General features: G+C 36.0%; 1 protein-coding gene across 2 annotated transcripts in view; it reads right to left on the bottom strand.

The window, feature by feature from the left end:
• Positions 1 to 23587, bottom strand: part of CEP85L (centrosomal protein 85L) — a 154820-nt gene that overhangs the window by 114854 nt on the left and 16379 nt on the right. For both annotated transcript variants that reach the window (XM_082633276.1, XM_082633275.1), the window contains exon 2: positions 18905 to 19066. In XM_082633276.1, coding sequence (XP_082489402.1) covers positions 18905 to 19066 — 162 coding nt within the window. The remainder of the gene's footprint in view (positions 1 to 18904; positions 19067 to 23587) is intronic.

The raw sequence follows: 23587 nt of genomic DNA, 5'->3' as shown, positions 1-23587 counted from the left end.
TAGGGGCAGGACAGGAATAGAGATGCCGATGTACAGAATGGACTTAAGGACACGGGGAGGGGGAAGGGTAAGCTGGGACGAAGTGACAGAGTGGCATGGACATATATACACTAACAAATGTAAAATAGAGAGCTAGTGGGAAGCAGCTGCATAGCACAGGGAGATCAGCTCGGTGCTTTGTGACCACCTAGAGGGGTGGGATAGAGAGGGTGGGAGGAAGATGCAAGGGGGAGGAGATATGGGGATATATGTATACATACAGCTGATTCACTTTTTTATAAAGCAGAAACTAACATACCATTGTAAAGCAATTATACTCCAATAAAGATGTTAAAAAAAAGAAATAGCTAAAGTAAGTGATATTTTCAATATAACAGGCAAAAGGCTAAATATGCATACTGTACAAAGAACTCCAAAAAAAAAAAACCCCAAAACAAAAACCTAACAACCTAATTTTAAAGTAGGCAAAAGAAATCCATAAGCTAACCACAAAAGAAAACAAAAAAAAAAGCAAATAAAGAATACATGCTTAATGGAGGCAGCCTAGGTGTCCGTCGACAGATGAATGGATAAAGAAGATGTGGTACATATGTACAATGGAATACTACTCAGTCATAAGAAATAATGAAATCATGCCACTTGCAGCAACATGGATGGACCTATAGATTATCATATTAAGCGAACTAAGTCAGAAAGAGAAAGATGAATATCATATGATATCACTTGTATGTGGAATCTAAAATATGATACAAATGAACTTATCTACAAAACAGACTTGCAGACTGTGGTTGCCAAGGGGGGTGGGGAGTAGGGGGTGGGAGAGGGATGGATTGGGAGTTGGGGATTAGCAGATGCAAACTAGTATATATAGAATGGATAAACAAGGTCCTACTGTACAGCACAGGGAACTATATTCAATATCCTGTGATAAACTGTACTGGAAAAGAATATGAAAAAGAATGCATAAATGTATAACTGAATCACTTTGCTGTAGAGCAGAAAATAATACAATATTGTAAATGAACTATACTTCAATAAAATAAATTTTTTTAAAAAGTTTGTTTTTCAAGAAAGATATTTCAACTCACTAAATAGTAGAAGTACATTCCCTATCATATTCATAAAATTATTAAAGGCTGCTAATATCCTATGATGGTAAGAATATAAATTGTTATAGCCTTTGGAAGAAGAGGGGCAATCTGTCTATATACATCAATATTTAAAATATGCAAACATATAAGTAAATATATGTATACATGTGCATATGTGTATGTAAATACATATATATTCATGGGCACAGAAATGATCTAGAGGAATATACCCCAAATTTAATAAACAAAGGTAGAAAGAGGAGAAAAGGAGAAAGATGCTTTCACATTTTACTTTACACAACATCTTATTTTAATTACCATTTGGCCAAACTTCTGCAAAGGTGTTTTATTTTGTGACCTCAGAGAGTTTGAAATATCTCAAAGAACACTGTTACTAAAGTGTGAATTATGTATCAGGTGACTGTCTCACTTTCTATGTCACAGCTGAAACTTCTGAGACCAGAGATCACCAGTCCTGGGTGCTACTTTTATCTGATAACATGCTAATTTCCTGTCTACCTTGGTAGCTCAATACTTCCCAACTGCAGAGAAAATCAACAGTTGGTGATAAAAACCAATTCCACATCAGACTAGTATTTACTCCTACATATCTGAAAGCTACTGATAATATATGCTGTTCATAGAACATTACATTGAGAATAGAATTTACTCCAAAAGTCACTTATACCTGAAGTTCTCAAACTTTAAAATACAACAGATTTACCTGGTATCTGGAGCCCTACTCTGAGAGATTCTCATTCAGTTAGAGTAGAGAGGGTCCAGGAAACATCACGTTTTAATACGTGATTCTGCTGTTCTATTCACCATGTCATTCCACCTGGACTGATTCCAGTTCTGAAGCCTTCAAGTTTAAATATCTTAAGTTCAACCATCACCAGTATCTGAGTTTCACTGTAAAAACTGATTTACTGTGACATTCAGAATTCATTACTGTGAAAACTAAGGATTAAAATTCAGTCTACCCACATACATATGCACATACATGCACATATACACCATGAATTAATGAACAAAGTATTAAATATCTGACAGTTTAAGTATCTGAAAAAAAGGACCATTCTATCTAAAAGATGAATCAAAAAATAATTTATTTTGCCTAACAAAACACAATCAATTGGAGGTAGATGCAATGTGATTCCTAATGTGCTTTATTATACTACCTAATTGTAGCCACAAATCCCAAATGCAAGTTATTATGATGGCATCCAGCCCATATCTAAGTTAGAACAAGTGAAATCTAAAACCGGCAGAAGGCCGTCCTTTTAAAAACCAGAGGACATGGGACTTCCTGGGTGGCACAGTAGTTAAGAATCTGCCTGCCAATGCAGGGGACACGGGTTTGAGCCCTAGTCTGGGAAGATCGCACATGCCGTAGAGCAACTAAACCCATGCACCACAACTACTGCGCCTGCGCTCTAGAGCCTGCGAGCCACAACTACTGAAGCCTGAACGCCTACAGCCCGTGGTCCGCAACAAGAGAAGCCACCACAATGAGAAGCTTGTGCACCGCAACGAACTGTAGCCCCCACTCGCCGCAACCAGAGGAAGCCCACGCACAGCGATGAAGACCCAATGCGGCCTAAATAAATAAATTTATTTTTAAAATTTAAAAATTAAAAAAACAACAACAGAAGACAGGGTTTATATAGAGCACAGAAGAGCTAATGGTTTCAGACAGATTTCAGCTTATAGGGGAAAAATATAAGAGGACATTGCTGTAATCTGATAATGCAAGTGAATTATATTTAAGATAACAAAGTCCTGAATTCTGAACAAAATCCCAACCTTCTGTTTCACTGTCATATTATTCTATCTGGCAATAGATGCGAGATTGATTCTATCTTCTCTTGTATATAGAGACAGTCTCTCTCTGCTCTTTCTTATAGTATAAAGGAATTAAATTTTTAAAAAACCACACCTTCCAGATACATATTATAACAATAAATCATGAGTCTTTACAAAGAAAAAAATAATCGGGAAACTATAACCCTGTATCAAAATACTCTGATTTAGGGCTTCCCTGGTGGCGCAGTGTTTGAGAGTCCACCTGCTGATGCAGGGGACACGGGTTCGTGCCCCGGTCCGGGAAGATCCCACATGCCGTGGAGCGGCTAGGCCCATGAGCCATGGCCGCTGAGCCTGCGCATCCGGAGCCTGTGCTCCACAACGGGAGAGGCCACAACAGTGAGAGGCCCGCGTACCGCAAAAAAAAAAAAATTCTGATTTAAAATGTAACAGCTTAATATATTTTCAGTCAATATAAAATATAAATATTTTATATTTTAAATAAAAATATTAAGTCTATCCCAAAGGCAATAATTAAGTTTTATAGAACACCGTGACTTTTTCCCCTTCCTGCTAATGTCATGATCATGTATCATATGAGAAAAAAAATTTTTAAACCACATTTAACTCTTTTTTAAACAAATGAACGTTTCTAAGTATTCCCTACATTTTTAGGTAAATATTTTAAACATATTCTAAACTACACTCTGGTAGGAAAAGAGAGCTATATAAAGAAATTCAGTAGTAGTTCAACCAAACAATCTTCTAACATATTATGTACAAGGCACTGTGCTAGGTAGAAAAGACAATGCAAATATATTATTTGCAATAAAATATGAACACAGCCCTTCTCAGGGTTTACAACTTCACCATTACACACACACAGCGGCAGGACAAGGAAACTACAAAACACCAGACAATAAGAAGTGAGCCAGAGAGAAAAGGTAGACTATTCATAACAGAACTCTCAGAATGATAGCCAACTTCTCAACAGCAGAAATGGAATCCAGAGCACAGTGAAATAATATCTCCAAAGGGTTAAGAGTAAATAATTGGCACCCAAGAATTGTTTGGAACGCTAAGCTATCTTTCAAGATGAAGGCAAAATATATTTTCTGCTAAACAGAAACAGAGCTTATCACCAACCGACTCATTAAAAGTACTACTAACATTCCTTAAGTTTCTTTCACTAAAGAAGAAAAATGAGTCATGAGTTGTAAAAAGGAATGAGGTTTTTTAAAAAAAAAACAGCAATGTTGTGATTAAATCTAAAAACACCAATAATTGCATAACACTTCTAACTTCTGGGTTAAAAAAAAGAGAGGGGGAGAGATAAAACCAAAATATCAACTATGACAAATAAAACAGGGGTAGAGCAGCATACTACCATTACAGTCAAGTTAGGGATGCATATTATAACTTCTACATTAACAACTAACAGAATAGGTAGGGTGCACAACTACATAGCCACAAGCAAAAGAATACAAAGATCTTCCTGGACCGGGGCACGAACCCGTGTCCCCTACCTTATACCTTCAACAAGTATTAACTCAAAATGAATCATAGGCCTACATGTAACAGCTAAAACTATAAAACTCTTAGAAGAAAACCATAGGTGTAAATCTTCATGATCTTAAGTCAGGAAGTGATTTCTTAGATACAACACCAAAAGCCCAAGCAACAAAAGAAAATAAACTGGACTTCAATAAAATTTAAAAATTTTTTGCTGTAAATGATACCATCAAGAGAGTAAAAGGAGGGCTTCCCGGGTGGCGCAGTGGTTGAGAGTCCGCCTGCTGATGCAGGGGACACGGGTTCGTGTCCCGGTCCGGGAAGATCCCACATGCCTCAGAGCGGCTAGGCCCGTGAGCCATGGCCGCTGAGCCTGCGCGTCCGGAGCCTGTGTTCCGCAACGGGAGAAGCCACAGCACGGAGAGGCCCACGTACCGCAAAAAAAAAAAAAAAAAAAAAAAAAAAAAAAAGAAAAGAGAGTAAAAGGACAGCCCAAAGAAAGGGAGAAAATTTTTGCAATTACGCAACTGATAGGGACTTTCATCTAGATTATATAAGAAACACAACTCAATAATAAAAATACAAATAATCCAATTTAAAAATGGATGTGGAATTTGAATAGTCATTTCTCCAAAGAAGATATACAGATGGTCCTATTAAAGCATAGGAAAAGGACATTTTTATTTGTCATTTTTAGGGAAATGCAAATCAAAACCACAATGAGACACCACTTCACACCCATTAGGATAGCTATCATCCGAATGACAGATAGTAAGTAAGTGTCAAGTGTCTGGCAAGGATGTGGAGAAACTGGAACCCTCATACAATGCTGATGGGAATGTAAAATGGCGCCGCTGCTTAGGAAACAGTGTGGCAGTTCCTCAAAAGGTTAAACAGAGTTACCATATGATCCAGCAATTCCACTCCTAGGTATACACCCAAGAGAAATGGAAACATATTCACAGAAGCATTATTCTTAACAGCCAAAAAATCAGAATAATGCAATGTCCATCAAGTGATCAATGGATAAATGAAAAGTGGTACAATGGAATATTATCTTTTATTATGGTAATAAAAAGAAATGAAGTACCGATACATGCTACAACATGATGAGTCTTGAAAACATTATGCTAAGTGAAAGTCAGTCACAAAGGATGACATATTAGACGATTCCATTTATATGAAATGTCCAGAAAAAAGAAATTTATACAGATTAGTGGCTGCTTAGGGATGGGAGGGAAGACGGGGAGTGACAGCTAACAGACTTCTTTTGGGGAGGAGGGGGGTGGGCTAAAAAATGTTCTAAACTTAGACTGTGGTAATAGTTGGACAATTCTGAGAATATATTAAAAAGCATTAAATTGTGTACTTTAAATGGGTGAATTGTATAGTATATGAATTATAGCTCATAAGAGATATGTGTATAACTTCTAATAAACTAGAAGGAAAATGTCATGAAGAAAAAGTGAAACAAAAGAAGGCAAGAAGGAAAAAACTTGAGAAAAGCAGACTAGAAAGTATACAATATGATTTAAAATGCATCAAAATTTAACAATCACAGTAAATGAATATCCACTCAAAAGACAAGAATTGTCCACATAATTTTTTTAATCTAGCTAAATGTTTACAGAAGATACACCTAAAATATGAAGTCCTATTTTGGCATTATGGTATCTGCATAGAGACTGAGAATGATTACATAAAAGAATTACACAGAAATAACTATCAAGAACATTAGGAAAACTGTATGTCAGGTATCAAGATCATGAAAAGCATAGTTCCATGAACTGCTTGCTTTTATTCATTATACCTTAAGGATAGAGAGGAGCTTCTGTTTCCCTACTGCCAAACCTATGACCTATTCTTTTAGCAACTGTACTTGAGAGCAATAGTACACAATTCTGTGCAAATCTTGGTTCTCATTTTGTTATTGTCTAATCATTATTACCAATCACCTTTTTTTCTTGAATATTTTATATTTTTTCTCAATTGTATTTTGTGAAGTCAAATACTATTGAAGCAGAAAATGAGTGAGAAGTTCTAAAATTACTTGTTTAAAATAATTACAGAAGTCTACACTGTTCACAAATTAGTTCTCAAGCTCTTTTTGTACGCTGTCTCTTAGCAACCATTCACAACAAACTAAGAAACTTCATTCTCTAAGTTTATATAAAACAAGATGAAAAGCTGGTTTTTAAAAAAGGGGGGCATTTCTGATCTCTAACCAGACTACTGGCAACTTAATTAAAGGACAATCTGAAGTACAGTTTAAAGAGGTCAACAATTCAAAGCAAAACTAATTTTAGGGACTTCCCTGCTGGCATAGTGGTTAAGAATCCGCTTGCCAATGCAGGGGACACGGGTTCGATCCCTGGTCTGGGAAGATCCCACGTGCCACGGAGCAACTAAGCCCGTGTGCCACAACTATTGAGCCTGCACTCTAAAGCCCACGAGCCACAGCTACTGAGCCCACATGCCACAGCTGCTGAAGCTCACGCGCCTAGAGCCCATGATCCACAACAAGAGAAGCCATCTCAATGAGAAGCCCGTGAACCACAACAAAGAGTGGCCCCCGCTCACCGCACCTAGAGAAAGCCTGCAAGTAGCAACAGAGACCAAACGCAGCCAAAAGTATAAATAAATAAATAAATTTATTATTTTTTTAAAAAAACTAATTTTAAAAGCTGGTCAGTAAAAAAGCTCCTTTTTGTATTTACATAAAAATTTTATTTTTTTCTTGAATGGCTTTTGAAATTTCATTCAACTGTACCATTTTCTAGATATCTCCTACTAGTTTCAATTTAGATTAAGTCTCATCAGGCAGTTTACTTGCAAAGAGCTAAAAGTGTTATTTCTCTCCTATAAAAATGGTTATAAATCAAATTGTAATGATCTCAAATTATGGGATGTGATTTTCAAAAATTCAAATTTTCTCAGGAAAAAAAACTGTTACTTTATGACAGAACTGACAAGAAATTATCATTTGGTCCTCTAACCACTTGCATGTCTGGGGAAATGTGAAGTCACTAATCTCTTCCCTAAACCCATGGCTGTGCGACTGAAGGGCCTTTCCAGGTCAGAAGTACGTGGGTTCATCACAGTTCTCGAAAATGGACTAAATTCAGCTCAGCTTGATCAGGTTCATATTCTACCAAGCCAAGAAGCAAAATGATAGAAAAAAAATGAGTGAATGAATAGACAAATGGATGGATGAAGAACAATGAAGGTAAAAATGAGGGCCATAAAGATACAAAATATACCTCCAATAAACAATTTTAATTTCTGCAAATTTGCTACAGCTGTAATGTTCTTATATGCCATGTTTAAAATTTTAAATTGAAATATTTTAAGCAGTAAGGTAGATTAACAAGAAAATTAAGTAGAGATGGGGAGCAAAGGAAAAGGGTTATTTGGTTTGCAAAAGAATATAAATCATAATTGTTTTGAATACTGCCTTGAAATTATTTGATTTCACAAGCAAAAAAGTATTCTGTGTATAACCCTTCACCTCTTTCCATATGCAAATGAAGAACTAAGTCCATAAAGGTTAAATTACTTGACCAAGTACAGATCTCAAAAGAGAATCCTGGTCTCCTGTTTCTCAGCCTAGTATTACCAATACTATCCTACACTATACCTCTCAGTTCTTCTTCCTCTCTAGTTTCTCCCTTCAAGAACAGATATCTAACAGTGCGGTTAAGCGCAGGGCTTTAGAGTTAGACTTGAAGAATCTCAGCTCCACCACATAAACCACTGTATAAACCCAGATGTTATTAATGTCCTCTAAGTTTTATTTTTCATCAGTAAAGAGAAAATAATTATATTTGACCTCAGAAGGATTCTATAATGAAAAAAATTTTTAATCATGTATAGAAGTATAAAACCTCACACTGAAAAAAATCTATGGTACATACTCTTATTAACGTTAAGGTCAACAGACCAACTAATCCACTGTAATATCTGGAGGTCATGTTATGGAAGTACTCATCATCAGAGTCCTGAAAGTTCCAAAGCTATGAAGTTGCAGCAACATAAGATTATTCACCTATGAAATGAACCTTAATAAAGCAAGGAAACAGGTTAGAGAACAGTCTAAATAAATATCATTTACTTTGCCTATAAAATGGGTATAGAATTGTACCCAACATGTTATTTTTGAATTAACTGAAACAATCATGTAAACCTCTTATCATGATGCCTTATACATAGTAAATGCTCAATAAATATTATTCCTATTGTAATTAAAATGTTAAGGGGGAACTCTTGATTTGCTTGAAAATATCACCTAAGGTATGGGGGTGCACACAGAATATCTGAAATAAGATTGCGATGTGTTACAAATTTACAATTGTATAAGTCTGGTGTTGTGTACATGTGGGTTTTACCATTTTGCCTTCTTTTTACTTTAGTATATGTTTGAAATTTTCTGTAAAGAAGAAAAAAAACTAGAGTAAGAACAAGAGGATATTTTACATTAAGATGAGGTGTTTTAAAGAAACCATTTAGCAAAGTAAACTAATGAAACCTAATCACTGTAATAAAATACACAAGCAAAGAAAACAGAGCCTTGGTAAATTTTTATGACGTCTTCCAAAATTAGTGGTTGCCTATGGTAGGGGGCATAGGGTTGTTGGAGGAGGGGGTGATGGCTAAGGGGAGTGGGATTTCTCTTTGGGGTAATGAAAATGTCCTAAAATTCATTCGGGCGATATATATACAACTCTGTGAATATAATACTAAAAAGCCACTGAGTTGTACATTTTAAATGGGTGAATTACATGGTATGTAAGTTATATCTCAATAAAGCTGTATAAAAGAAAGAATGTATGATTTCCATTGCCTAATTATCTCCTGAATCATCTAATTTTCTCCTTTCCTACTGTCTCTTTTTATGAACAAGTCATCATTGGCTCCCACCTGCAATGCCAGTGGTCTCCTGGCATCCTGTTTTGCTCTCCTCTTGATTCATCCTCAGAATGTTCTCTCACCTCCCAGTTTTGAACATGCTGTCTTCTCAGCCTAGACTACTCTCCTGCCTTGTTTCGCCCTGTCAGTTCTTACTCACCTTTTTGGTCCTCAGCTTAAACATCACTTCTGCCAGGGGTCCTTCCCCAAATCCAGTGGATTTAGGAATGTCCTCCTACCCTGTGTACTTTGCCTATCATATTGCTCATATTTTATGATAATTATTTCCTGTCTTGTCTTCTCCACTAGACTTTATGTATACAATGAACAGAGAAAATGTCTTTTTAACTCTAACCACTAGCACAGAACCTGACACACAGTAGACAATAAATATTGGTTACATGAATAAATGACTGAACAAGTCCTTACATTACAAGGCCTTCATTTCTTCATAAAATAAGGACAATGCACCAAATGTTAACTTTTCTTATTTTTCTTCCTTTCTGACATATACTCACAGGATGACCTCAAAATTTATACTATTCAACAGTCCTACTATTTCTTAGTAAAAACAAATAACTAATGAAGATATGATTAAATTGAAGTCCATTTTTATCAGTCCCTCCTACTTGAAATAAATGAGGTTAATTAGATAAGAAAATTATCTCTGATACAAATTAGCAGTTGGAAATTATCAAAGAAAAAATATTTAACTCTATCTGTACCTTTTTTTAGTAAAATTTATAAATATGCTTGAAAATTAGCCCCAAATAGACTATTAGAAGCTACACCTAAGAGCTCAGATTTAAAAAAATAAAAGAACTGCAATGTGAGCCCACCTCTCAGGCACCATGTGATTCGGGAGAGGAAGACTGTCCTGTGGAAGGTTACAGAGCCAAGTCTAAGCAAAAATTAAGTTCTTTTCTAGCCTCAGGGTCCTATACTCCCAGTCCTATAGTCCTCTTGCTTCTTCCTTAATTACTCAACTCTGGGACCACATCTAGGTTATGCCCTACACAACAAATGCTGTATACTTCAAGAAAAACTCTCCTTTCTGTGCCAGCGGCAGCTATTTATACATGGCCTCCAGGTCTCAGCAAAGAAAACCAAGAAAGAAATTGGTGATCTGCTGATGTGGCTTATGTTACAATTTGGTAGTTCTGCAGGCACATCTATCCTTATGTCACAGATCTACTTCCTCCCACCCTGGAATCTGACACCCCATGAGCAAATTACCACAGCTAAAACGTGGTGCCGCTAATGTTAGTGTTCCAACTTATTAAATATAAAAATCTCACACTCTTATTTAGCATTATTTGAAATCTCAAAATACCATGGCTAAAAGCAAATCACTCAATGGTAATTTTAGAATATTTTTCTGTACTAGAGTTCCTTCCCTGCTGAGATTTTGATGTAATCCTCTCCATGTTGATCTCTGCAGTTCTGCAGTTTTTGAAACAAAGTACTCAATAAATATTTATTAAGTGAATAAATGAACAAACGTCTAAAAGCAAAGAATAGAAAGGTACCTTTATTTGTGTCATATCATTTACAAAGCTGGATATTTATCATTTCTAGAGCATTTAGAGTCTGTGTGATAAATATATATTCTACACTCATGTATGAATTTTAAATTTTTAAATAATTAAAATAAAACACAACATTAAAATTAAAAATAATGTTATTTTTCCAGATGATTCACAGAATACCTTGAGGATTTAGCAATGGCCAAAGAGCATCGACTGGAACATCAGTTATAAGCATACAGTACTATAGGGCAAAGAAGGGGGAGGGAGAGTGAAGGACTAACTAGACAGTACCTTTTAGTTTGTTTAAGGTTTGATGACTTACTTCACATCTGTACTGTTTACTTAATGTATCGTGGAATTTAAGTAAAATTTATTCATGTACTTTTATCTATACCCCCAAAATTAAATTTACATTTAGTATATAGAGGTATACCATTTAACCACTATTGTCTTTTAAACAAAGATAAATAATCATTAAGATAAATAAGAACTCAAAATTTACTATTACAGGTTAAATATTTGAATTATATAACATGAACATAATGTTATTTGCAAAGAACAAATTTCAGAGGCTTGTGGCAAGATAGGCTTTTTCCTCCTAAACACTCAAATTGCATCCAAACTTTACATATGAAAAACTGGAGCAATCACACTCTTTACCTGCTCACTTTCATGTGGGTACCCACTGGTCTAGCAGTCAGCTATGTGAGACTCCAGGATAATGTTCCCTCTTCCTCCTAATTAAGTCTGAGGGCCTATACCTCACACCTGATGGGAGAATCCCAGCAGGGATTACTGACATTATTCCTTTTCCCCATTCCTTAACTGAGCAACAGAACTCTTCAGAATTTCAGGGATTCTCCAATCTAAAATCTTCCCTAACCCAAACATTTATATCTCACCACAGAAACCTTAACTTTCTCTTTGCCAAAGGAACCAGGGCAATCCCACTGCAGTGAAGCTTTTACCACTGTCAAAACGATGAAAGGAGTATGCTCTTAGTAGCCCCAGACTGACAGGAGAATATAATTTATCATAGACATAATGCTACAGATATAAATTTCTATTATATTAAATATTAAGCGGGGTGACAGTAGCTATTTTGAGAAGCCAATACTGTTTCTACCGGGAAGTATGTAAACATATATACACACTCATAAAATCTTTGAAAGTAAACCCTTTACAAATTATACTGTCAATACCAATATGTCCAATAAAAATATAATGCAAGCGGGACTTCCCTGGTGGTGCAGTGGTTAAGAATCCACCTGCCAATGCAGGGGACACAGGTTTGGTCCGTGGTCCGGGAAGATCCCACAAGACACGGAGCAACTAAGCCTGTGCACCACAACTACTGAGCCTGCCGCTCTGGAGTCCGCAAGCCACAACTACTGAAGCCCACGCACCTAGAACCCGTGCTCCGCAACAAGAGAAGCCACTGCAATAAGAAGCACACGTGCCGCAACCAGAGAAAGCCTGTGTGCAGCAATGAAGACCCAACAGAGCCAAAAATAAATAAATTTATTTTAAAAAATAATAATGCAAGCTACATTTGTAATTTTAAGTTTTATAGTAACTACATTTAAAAAAAAGGTAAAACTAACTTCAATAATATCTTTTATTGGAACTTCCCTGGTGGCACAGTGGTTAAGAATCTGCCTGCCAACGCAGGGGACACGGGTTCGAGCCCTGGTCTGGGAAGATCCCACATGCTGCAGAGCAACTAAGCCTGTGCACCACAACTACTGAGCCTGCGCGCTAGAGCCTGCGAGCCACAACTACTGAGCCCATGTGCCACACTACTGAAGCCCGCGCACCTAGAGCCTATGCTCCACAACAAGAGAAGCCACCGCAATGAGAAGCCCGTGCACCACAACAAAGAGTAGCCCCCGCTCACCGCAACTAGAGAAAGCCCACACACAGCAACGAAGACCCAACGCAGCCATAAATAAATAAATAAATAAATAAATAAATAAAATTTAAAAAAATAATAGCTTTTATTTAACCCACTATATCTAAAATAGTATATCATTATGTAATCAATATTAAAAAGTATTAATGAGATATTTTATATTCTTCTCTTAATACAAAATATTCAAATCCAGTGTGCAGCTTACATCTCAATTTGGACCAGGCATAGTTCAAGCACTCAATACCCCCGTGTTACTAGTGGCTACCATATTGAATCACACAGCTCTATACTATTGTTTTCCATAAACTACCCTGAATATCTTCAGAAAGGAAATGACAGTAATTTACAATAGCTGTAAGTGCATATATTGTATCAAGTATAGTATGTAAATTGTGATAAGTTACATTAAGAGTTTTTGTTAATAAACCCATGTAGTATGTAAATCATGCAGTTATTTGCTACGTATATTGAGGTTTTTACAATAATCAATCTTTTAAGAATTCAAATGCATTCACACATTTCAGCTAAAAACTGTCACAGCAAACCAAAATAATATAGTACTTCATGCCACAGCCTCAGAAATCAAGTAGGAATATATACCCTCCTCCCAAGACAAATATTAACAGTAACAGAGTTAAAGGCAGTTAACTAAAATATTCTGCAAATACATTCTAAAACAAACTCAAATTATATTTGGTAACAGGTCCAAATTTCATGTATATTATTTAAAATTAATATAATTTTATACCACCATAATTCTCATCTGGGGGTTTAGTACAAAGGAGATGAACACTTTTTAGGTTATTCTATTATGTTTGGAATTTAATAAGGATAGATTTAATTTTATAAATGAGAAAAATGAATACTTTATAGACCTATGATTAGTGGATGACAAAAAGATTTATGTAATCAAAGACCAAAGTATGTAAAGCATATATAAGTGTGTATATAGATATATGTATAAAGTATCCACATGACACTGATATGAAATAATCTAATACACAGCATGTTTTAATGCTGACATTATGTTATAAATATCAACCTATTAGTTATATTCTAATGCAAGGCTATTTTCAATATTCAATAATCCTCCACAACGGATACTTCCCTGAGCCCTTTACATTAAACAGATATGGCATGTAGCAAATCCAACAAGGAAAAACAAAGATTACAAATTAGATGACTCAGGAAACTTACCAGAGAACAGAGATGGTGAATAGCTCCCACGAAGCAGAAATCATGAGAACTTCAGAAAGACATAAATTCAGGAAAGAAAACTACACTAATTGGAATCAAGCGTTGTATCAGCAAACACCCTAAGCTTTTGTTCTAAATAAATAACCTTTAATATGCCTGCTAAAATTATTCCCTATTTTTAGATAACATTCTTAAATAATTGATTTTTTCTTTTTTTAAAGAGAGTACCCTTCACCTCTCCTGACAGTCAATAAATAAATGTAATCAAAGTCATTCGTGGGCCTCCCTGGTGGCACAGTGGTTGAGAGTCTGCCTGCCGATGCAGGGGACACGGGTTCGTGCCCTGGTCCGGGAAGATCCCACATGCTGCAGAGCAGCTGGGCTCATGAGCCATGGCCACTGAGCCTGCGCGTCCGGAGCCTGTGCTCCACAACGGGAGAGGCCACACCAGTGAGAGGCCCACATACCGCAAAAAAAAAAAAAAAAAAAAAAAAAAAAAACAGTCATTCGTTACCAGCACTGTCATTCAAACCATAATTCTGATTCATTTTCCACAGGAGCCCCAAGTTTCTGTTATTTATTGTCAGTCTCCCAGAGTCCTATTACTCCATCTTATTTTCACGCACCATTGTTATACCCATCATCCTTTCCTAGAACTCTTTCCCTACTTGCCCTTTGTCTTCAAATTCTGACACTGCTTTATCCACATAGAATAGCCTCTAAATAACATTACCTACTATGATCACGCCTTGAACTCAATGGGTTCTTTGTCCATTAGAATATTTTGTATAGTGCTCTGTAACATACCAGTAAAATCACTCATTGTTTTATGTATTAATTAAAAAACTAGCAGGGAAAGGAGTTGGGAGTTCAACTTGGAGGTAATGGCAAGATCTAATGGAAGGCCAAAAATAAATAAATAAATAAAACTAACATCTTCACATCAGCCCAATTCAAGAAGAAAGTGAGAATCATGCTCTTCATCCCTAAAAAATTATAGGGACTTGCATTTAACACCTGATGAATTATTCAGTGAGAAAAGCAGTGATATTTGCTGTTAACACAAATAGTTTTAAATTAATTCAAAGAATAAAAAGAAGTTTTCTAAACAGCAATAGAAAAGGTGAGTAATTATATATAATAATACACAGCAGAATCAAAGGGTTTCTGGAGATTATAAAAAAGACACCATTATAGTCATATTCTCAATGAGGTATTCTCAGTTCTTCAGCCAGTCATTATGAAAATGCAGCATCCCAGCCCTGACACAGCGTGGCCTAGTCTGGGGGAAGAGAGGGGAATTTTTTTTAAGCTCTCCCTGGCTGAACTGAGGAAAGAAAATTCCCAGCTGGACCCAGATTAATACCATAATATTCTATGGAGGTTGAAGTAACTGACTATAAAAAGATTATTAGTACTGAGTTTCTAAGACAAAGCTTCAAAAAGCAAAAGAATTTATCTCTGAACCTCAAGTAAATTTTTGAGAAGTCATAACACAGGAACAAAGTTAACAGGGAGTATGATTTGCTTAAAGCAAACAGCTTTGTAGTAGCACTAAAAAAAACCCCAGAGCATCCATTCTACAACTTCTAAATCTCCAGATCTGTATCCTTCCCACATCATTCTATCCTCAAAAAAAGTTAATTTTTATAGTTCAGTGACGAGACCAAATAGCTAATAATACATTTTTTAAGCCTTCAAAGTAGTTTCCTGCTTTATTTTCAACTCTACTTAGATCAAATTACTCTCCAAAAATTTTATGGCTTTCTATTTAACCACATAGATGTAACAGAGTGCTGTGGATTGAACTGTGTGCCCCACACAGATACACTGAAATCTTAACCCCCCAATACCTGTGAAGGTGATCTTATTTTGAAGTAGGGTCTTTGCAGATGTTATCAAGTTAAGATGAGGTCATACTGGATATGGGTGGGCCCTAAATCCAATGACCAGTGTCCTTATAAGGAAAGAGAGAAAGAGATATCTGAAGACACAGAGGAGACCTAGAGAAGGAGGCCATGTAAAGGAGGCAGACATGAAAACTATCATGCCACAAACCAAAGAATGACAAGGATTGCCAGTAACCACCAGAAGCTAGAAGCAGCAATTAAGGAAGACTTGTCCCTAGAGCCTTTGAAGGAAACATATCCTTGTCGATACCTTGATTTTGAACCTGCAGTCTTCAAAACTGTGAGAAAATATATTTCTGCTGTTTTAAGCTACCCAGTTTGTGGTAATTTGTTATGGCAGCCCTAGGAAACTAACAGAGGGGAATATGGGTTAATAGTTCCGAACCTGCTTTACTTGTATACTGAGGGCTGAATAAATATGTAAATAGATGGTAGATGGTGGAGGTATCTCACTGTTGGAAAGGGAAATTATAGACAAGTAAGGGGAAAAAGTTAAAATGAGCTCTGCTATACTGGATTAGAGTCAGAGACATCAGTATGAACTCATTTAGCTTAATGTGGATACTTATGAATAGACACAGAAATAATTACAGATATGCATGTATACACAGGCGAGTATACATACCATATAACCTAGTTCTGCCTCCATGACGGTGTAGAAGCAATAACACCCCAGCGGTAACAAGCACTCCCAGCACCCAGATCTTGGTTTCTAAATACTATTCTCCAATAAAAAGAACCAGGGATCTTTGGAGAAATGGCTGATCCTAGGGCTACAGTAGGGAAGATATAAGATGACCATGGAACACCTTACACTATGCAAAAGGAAGTGCTCAAAAAACAAAAGGATGGGGATGGAGCACAGAGTGTCACAGGAGTCAACCTGAAAGAGTTCCCAATGGCAAAAGGTGGAATAATTTGAGCAACAAAATAAATATTATTGGATAATAGCCCAAAAGATAAATATACACAGTCCATACTAACATAAATAAGTGGTTGGATAAATAAATAAATGAGGGAAAACAGATGAGTCTTTCTCATAAAAGAATTCCAAACAACGTACATAGATATTTTTCCCTCCAGGATGTAAAACTCTGTACCCCCACCCTCATTCTGAGTTTGGGCTGGACTTAATGACTTGCTTCCAAACAGTAGAATATGAAGAGGGTAAAATAACAGTCTTATAGCAGAGAAATCTGGCAAACACATCTTAACTAAGTAATCAAAGTAAACATCACCAGTGATGTCATGTGAATATCATGTACACCAGTTCCTGAGCATTTTTGAGGATTTTTAATAATATATATTGACAGTTTGTTCCTGAATTTCTCTGCTGCTGGTTTCGGATTTAGCTCTTGGGATCTGCTAAGAAAATTTGTATTGTTCTGACTTATAGCTCCCAGAATTTTACTGTTGTTTTCTCTTTTTCCCCCTGTCATCATATGGTTGTTTTTGGTTTTGTTTTGTTTTTTAATTTTTTTTCCTGACTTTTAGTGGGAATTCAGAAAGGAACAGAATTAGAGAACTGTGTTTAGTTTGTTATCTTAAGTTGGAAATTCGCTTGAATATATTTCTAGGTTAGTACATATGTAGCTACCTAATTAACTGAATACACCGTGATATATTTAACCATTTCCCTACTGACAGACACTTGGAGTTCTAATTTTTCACTAAACAGTGTTACAGTGAATATTCTTGTACATATTATCTTTGTTCAGCTGTGTGCGTGCTAAATCAAGAATATATACACTTTACATACATTATTTATAGGTAAGTAATTTAACCTCTAAGTGTTACTTAAAGGTTGACCTCACTTTTCCTATCAGAGGGCTGTTGTGAAGGTTAAAAGAGTTAACATGTATAAGTGCCTAGAACATGGTTAACAGTTATATAGCTGTTAGTTAGCATTGCCAAATTGCCCCCTATAAAGGCTGACTACATATCCTAGTTATCAGAGTACTATTTTTCCCATCTTTGCTCAGATCCTGGATATTACAGTCTATTTTTATGGAAAAGGGGGCAATTTTGCTGGTGAAAAGCAGTATCTCACTGTCTAGACTTTCACTTCACTATGACTGAGTTTGATCACCTTTTTGATGTTTATTGGTCATTTGTACTTTTTACATGAATTATTTCTTTTATCTATGAAATTTTTAAATTATGAAATATTTAAAATTTTATAGATAAACACCTATTTGGGGGCATTATCCTTATTTGTAGGAACTCTTTAAATAATATGGATATTAGTTTCTTGTTAATTTGATTACAAATATTTATTCCTAGTATGTCCCCTTTTTTATTTAATATCTTTTATCAGTGTTCAAAATTTTTGAATTTCTATTAAAATCTGTGTTGTGTGGCTTAAGAATATATTTAATGTAAAAATATAAAATAAATTTCCTATTTCCTAGTACTTTTATGATTGTTAAAAGAAATCATTAGTTCTTTGCTCCATTTCAAATTTAATTTTCTTACAGTTTGAGTTCAGTATCTATTAACACTTTTTTCAGGCTTAATCCTTCCTTACTATTTTGAAATGCTGTCTTTATATCACGTATTAAATTTCCAAATAAACATGTGTTTTTAAAAAGTACTTAGGTTGGTATGTGTGCTACAGAAATCTACATATCTAATAGAAAGAGTAGGCTTGTGTATTCTGTGATCTGTTGTTTGGGTCATCTGTTGAGCGGGTTCGTGCCCTGGTCTGGGAAGATCCCACATGCCGCGGAGCGGCCAGGCTTGTGAGCCATGGCCACTGAGCCTATGCATCCAGAGCCTGTGCTCCGCAACGGGAGAGGCCACAACAGTGAGAGGCCCCACGTACAGCAGAAAACAACAACAACAACAAAAAATTAATGAAGGAAAAATTAATACGATCAGAAGAACAATTTCATTTGATATATAACAACACTGAACATTATTAAATATTCAAACACTACTTTATAATTTCTTAGTTTAGAACAATAAAACACATCCCTTGAATTTTCTCAATCACAGCCATTCTACAAAGATTCACGTCTAACCAGTAAGAATTCAGCTCACCTTCCACACTGTCAGAACAGGAAGTTCCAATGCCAGTGTCACCACTGTCAGAAGCTATACTATGTCTCCTGATATGGTTATTTCGCTGGTTGGACGGAACAGTTGTGGCCTGCCACAATGATTCATTACCAGGTAACCATGCTGATGAAGAATAATCTGGGCCTACAAAAGAAAATATGCAGAAGTTAACACATTTATAATGTCTGTGAGTAGACAGAAGACATCTTTTGACCTTGTAAAAAATGCAAGTAAGGGGCTTCCCTGGTGGCGCAGTGGTTGGGAGTCCGCCTGCCGATGCGGGGGACGCGGGTTCGAGCCCCGGTCCGGGAGGATCCCACATGCCGCGGAGCGGCTAGGCCCGTGAGCCATGGCCGCTGGGCCTGCGCGTCCGGAGCCTGTGCTCCGCAATGGGAGAGGCGGCAGCAGTGAGAGGCCCGCGTACCGCAAAAAAAAAATGCAAGTAAGGTAAAATAAGCTTATTTTCTGCCGAAAATAATTTAAATAGATCGGTGATATCTAAGATTCACCAAATAAACTTACTTATCACACATACACAAATTCAATGCTGATTTAGCAGCTTCCTCTGGCTGAAGAGCTCTGACTTCTGCTTATAGACATTGAACTTTTATACATGGAACTACTGTTTGATTTAAAATATCAACTCTATCATCAATCCATCTGGAAATGTCAGCACTCTGCTTTGTAATATTTGATAGGTAGGCATCTGTGATCCCAGACACAGGCATTAGCTGAGAATTGGGACTCAGGGAAAATCTAATCAAATCATATTGCATGACAATGTAAGTAGAATGTGCTCATGGAAGGTCAAAAAAATCTATTTTTTTCCGCTATAACCTAACCACTTAAAATTTTAAATTCTTTTTCATTATTTTAATTGATTTTATTTCTTTAGTTATCTTTTCATAGAAGTTTAACACCAGAGCATCTTCCTGGCTCTTTGCTTAATTTTCCCTTTTGAGTTACGTTAAATCTTCATTGTTTAGCTAATGTATCACTTTTCAGTGTTCTCTTATAATCTTTATTTTCACTTATGTTGTCCATTTTTACTTAACTTACATTTGCCTTTTTATGATTTATCCATCATTTTACGTTTTTGCTCACTTCATTCTTTTACTGTCTACAATGCCACTCAAAATATACCCATGGACCAATGCCACTCTGTGAACTATTAATTACAAGTTCATAAAAATTAGGTGCAGAAATAAAGGACAAGCACTGAAAAATGTTTATAGTAATTTGAAAGAGCAATTTTAAATCTTGAATTTTATACAAAGTTATAGTAGCACATGTCTTTATCAACGGTTAACACAGTGGCTCTAAAATTGAAGCCTGCAGACTTATTTGTGGTAGTTAACACGTTCTGTACAAGAATTTTGAGCCTTCAATTCAATTATACCCTTGAAAATTAATAAGCATATTATAGATGACGTGAATAGCTACCTTAAAGCAGACATTATCACATAATTATAATACTCCCATTTGGGAGTATTGCAGTTGCTTCTAAGTAAAGCAGAAATGACTGGGCACTTATCATCATGATGTGAAACAAAACATCATTACAGAATTACATGTTACACGCTACTGAAATTGGCATGCAAGGAGAGCTTTCTAGCAGTTTAATAAACATAAGAATCTCAAAATGACAAACACATCCACAAAATTAATTACATCATTTTTACTGCACTTAGGAACAGTCATTCTCTTTATTAATATCAAAATATATAAAGAGATTAATAATAAAACCAGGGACTTTCCTGGTGGTGCAGTGGTTAAGATTCCACGCTCCCAATGCTGGGGGCCGGAGTTTGATCCCTGGTCAGGGAACAAGATGCCACATGCATGCTGCAACTAAGAGTTAGCATGCCACAACTAAGGAGCCCACCTGCCACAACTAAGACCCAGTGCAACCAAATAAATAAATAAATATTAAATTGTTTTAAAAAAATAATAAAACCAGACCTGAAGCTATTTTCTACCATATTAACCCCAACATTAAAGTTCTAGTTCTAATAAAACATTATACCGAATTATTATCTTTCATTTCTATTTATAATATAATTTATAAATTTTGAGTTTTATAGATCTATCTATGAAGTATACAAGCAGCCTTAGAAGTCATATACATTTAAATTAACTCAAGCTTAAAAAATAGTGGCCAAAGAAACACTTCTACCAGCTTTGAGGTCCAGAACAACCACTTAAAACTTTGTAGATTCTAGACCTATCTCAGAATGGGACTTATCTTAATTCATCTGACTAAGCACTCACACCTTAAAGCACCAGGTGAAGGCATTCTGTCACCAGATCTGCTCTAACTCTGATTTGTCTATAATCTGCACCAAAAATATTTTCTTTAAACAGCTCCTCATGTAATATTCCTTTTAAATGAACTCAAAGTCCTATCTAAACCATTATCAAAAAGGGCAACCAGCCCACTACTTTCTCTCCCAAGTGCAAACCTATTAATTGGAGAAATTTTTTTAGGAATACTCAGAAAACAACATAAATAGGCTGGTAGTACATGGAAATGGCAAATAAAGATATGAAAAGATGTCCAACCTTACTAATAATGAGAGAAATGAAAAAGGCAACAATTTTTTATTTTTAGATTTTTAAATTATCTATAACATTAAATACCACTGGCAAATATTTGAAATACCAAGGTCAAACAAAGTGCAGGGAAAGTTCACATAGTTTCGTGGGTATATAAACTGATAGAACCTTTCTAAATTAGGGCATCTGGAAACAGGTATCTAAATTTCAACATGTACCTAAATTTCAACATAAGACCTCCTACTAGAAATTTTTATAAAGAAGTAATAGACAAGTATAAAAATATATAAGCACAAGGACAGTACTTCTTTAACAATAAAAATAAATGCCTAGAAACAAAATATGTAAGTTAGTTGATAATATTCAAGTGCTAAAAATAATTTCACTGAACTTTTTTTTAACATGTAGTGACATCCAAAATATTAAGTATGTGTGGGAGCAAAGCATTTGTATCGCTACATATATAGTATGATTCCGTGGTTAGGGAAGAGATTGTACATTTACATATGGAAAAAGGAGCTTTCAGGGAGCTCTACGTCTAAATGTCAACATTGACTACAATGTTTTACTAAAGGAACAAATACATTACAGAACATTTACTCTATCACTAGGGATGATGATGATGATGATGATTATACACTATCATCTTTGGGGAAAAATGCTGAAAATTACTTATACTGATTTGCAGATTACATCAACATTTGATTCTGAAAGGAACCAGCTATAGAGCAAGATATGTAAATTCAACAGATTCCTGGTTAACAATTTTACAAAAGCTGCATAAGACCACTGAAATAAAGTAAAAACTCTTGCTTTTAGACAATATAGCCATCTTGAGCAGTATAAAGTAGTATTACATGTTTAGGCCACAACACCTCCACCCCATTTATTGTTAACAAATCTTGGCCCAAGGACACCATTTGTAGATAAAAGGATATAATCCCCCCACCCCACCCCCACACACATACACACCAGTAATGGGGGTAAAAAAAGAAAGAAAAAAAACACTGATAATGATATGGTGTTATTAACAGAAGCTAGGAAGATTTTCAATAATTAGGCTTAAATCATTAACTATTACCAGGAAGAATGGCTCAACAAAACTTTTTCTGAAGTTTTCTGAAGGTCAGACAGTAAATATTTTCACCTTTGCAAGCCATTTGATCTCTATCAAAACTATCCAACTCTGTTACCATTGTGGTAAAGGCAGCAGTAGACAAGAGAATGGGTATGACTGTGTTGCAATAAAACTTTATTGATAAAAAGGATGACAAGCTAGATTTGATCCATGGGCCCTAGTTTGCAGACCCCTGATCGAGAGTAAAAAATTATTCTAATAGACAAATATTCTCTAAAATCCAGCTGACTCAAAATAAGTAACCCCAGCCAGCATGTTAATTCATTCCTTTATTCAGAAGAAATTCTAGTTCATCCTAGAGCACATACCAGCAAGTCCTGCTGCTCTAAATCTGAAAATTCATGGGAGCATTACTGAAGTTATCTGAGGACTACCAACACCAACAACTTTTTTGGATTTCTTTTTCCAGAATAAACAGTCTCAGTTTGTAATAAGGAAGAAATGTTTGCATTCTATTACAAGTTAACCACTAAAGGGATGTTTCCTATAAGCTTAAATTATACATAATGGCCCATCTCTGGGAAACCTGCCTCCCAGGTAGTGAGCATTAAGCTGAAATTCCTCTGTTTAGCTCACAGGAAACATCCTGACCAGGCCCACCTGTGAATGACTACAGGGAGGAAGAAATTAACACATCCCCTCCAGAGGCTGACTGGAACCAGGAAATGTTTGACTTTATTCCCTCCCCTTTTAGTATAAAAGAAGCCTGAATTCTAACTCAGGCAAGATGGTTCTCTGATGCATGAGCCCACCATCTTCTCAGTTTGCTGGCTTTCCAAATAAAGTCACTATTCCTTGCCCTGACAACTCATCTCTCGATTTAACAGCCTGTCGTGCAGCGAGCAGTACGAGCTTGAACTCAATAACAAGTTGACCTGTATGGTTTATTTATTTATTTTTTTGGCCGTGCCGTGTGGCTTGTGAGATCTTAGTTCCCCAACCAGGGACTGAACCCAGGCCCTCGGCAGTGA

The sequence above is a fragment of the Mesoplodon mirus genome (assembly GCF_964341445.2).
Source record: "Mesoplodon mirus genome assembly, chromosome: 10".
NCBI lineage: Eukaryota > Metazoa > Chordata > Mammalia > Artiodactyla > Ziphiidae > Mesoplodon > Mesoplodon mirus.
This window is presented reverse-complemented; position numbering and strand designations above follow the sequence as displayed.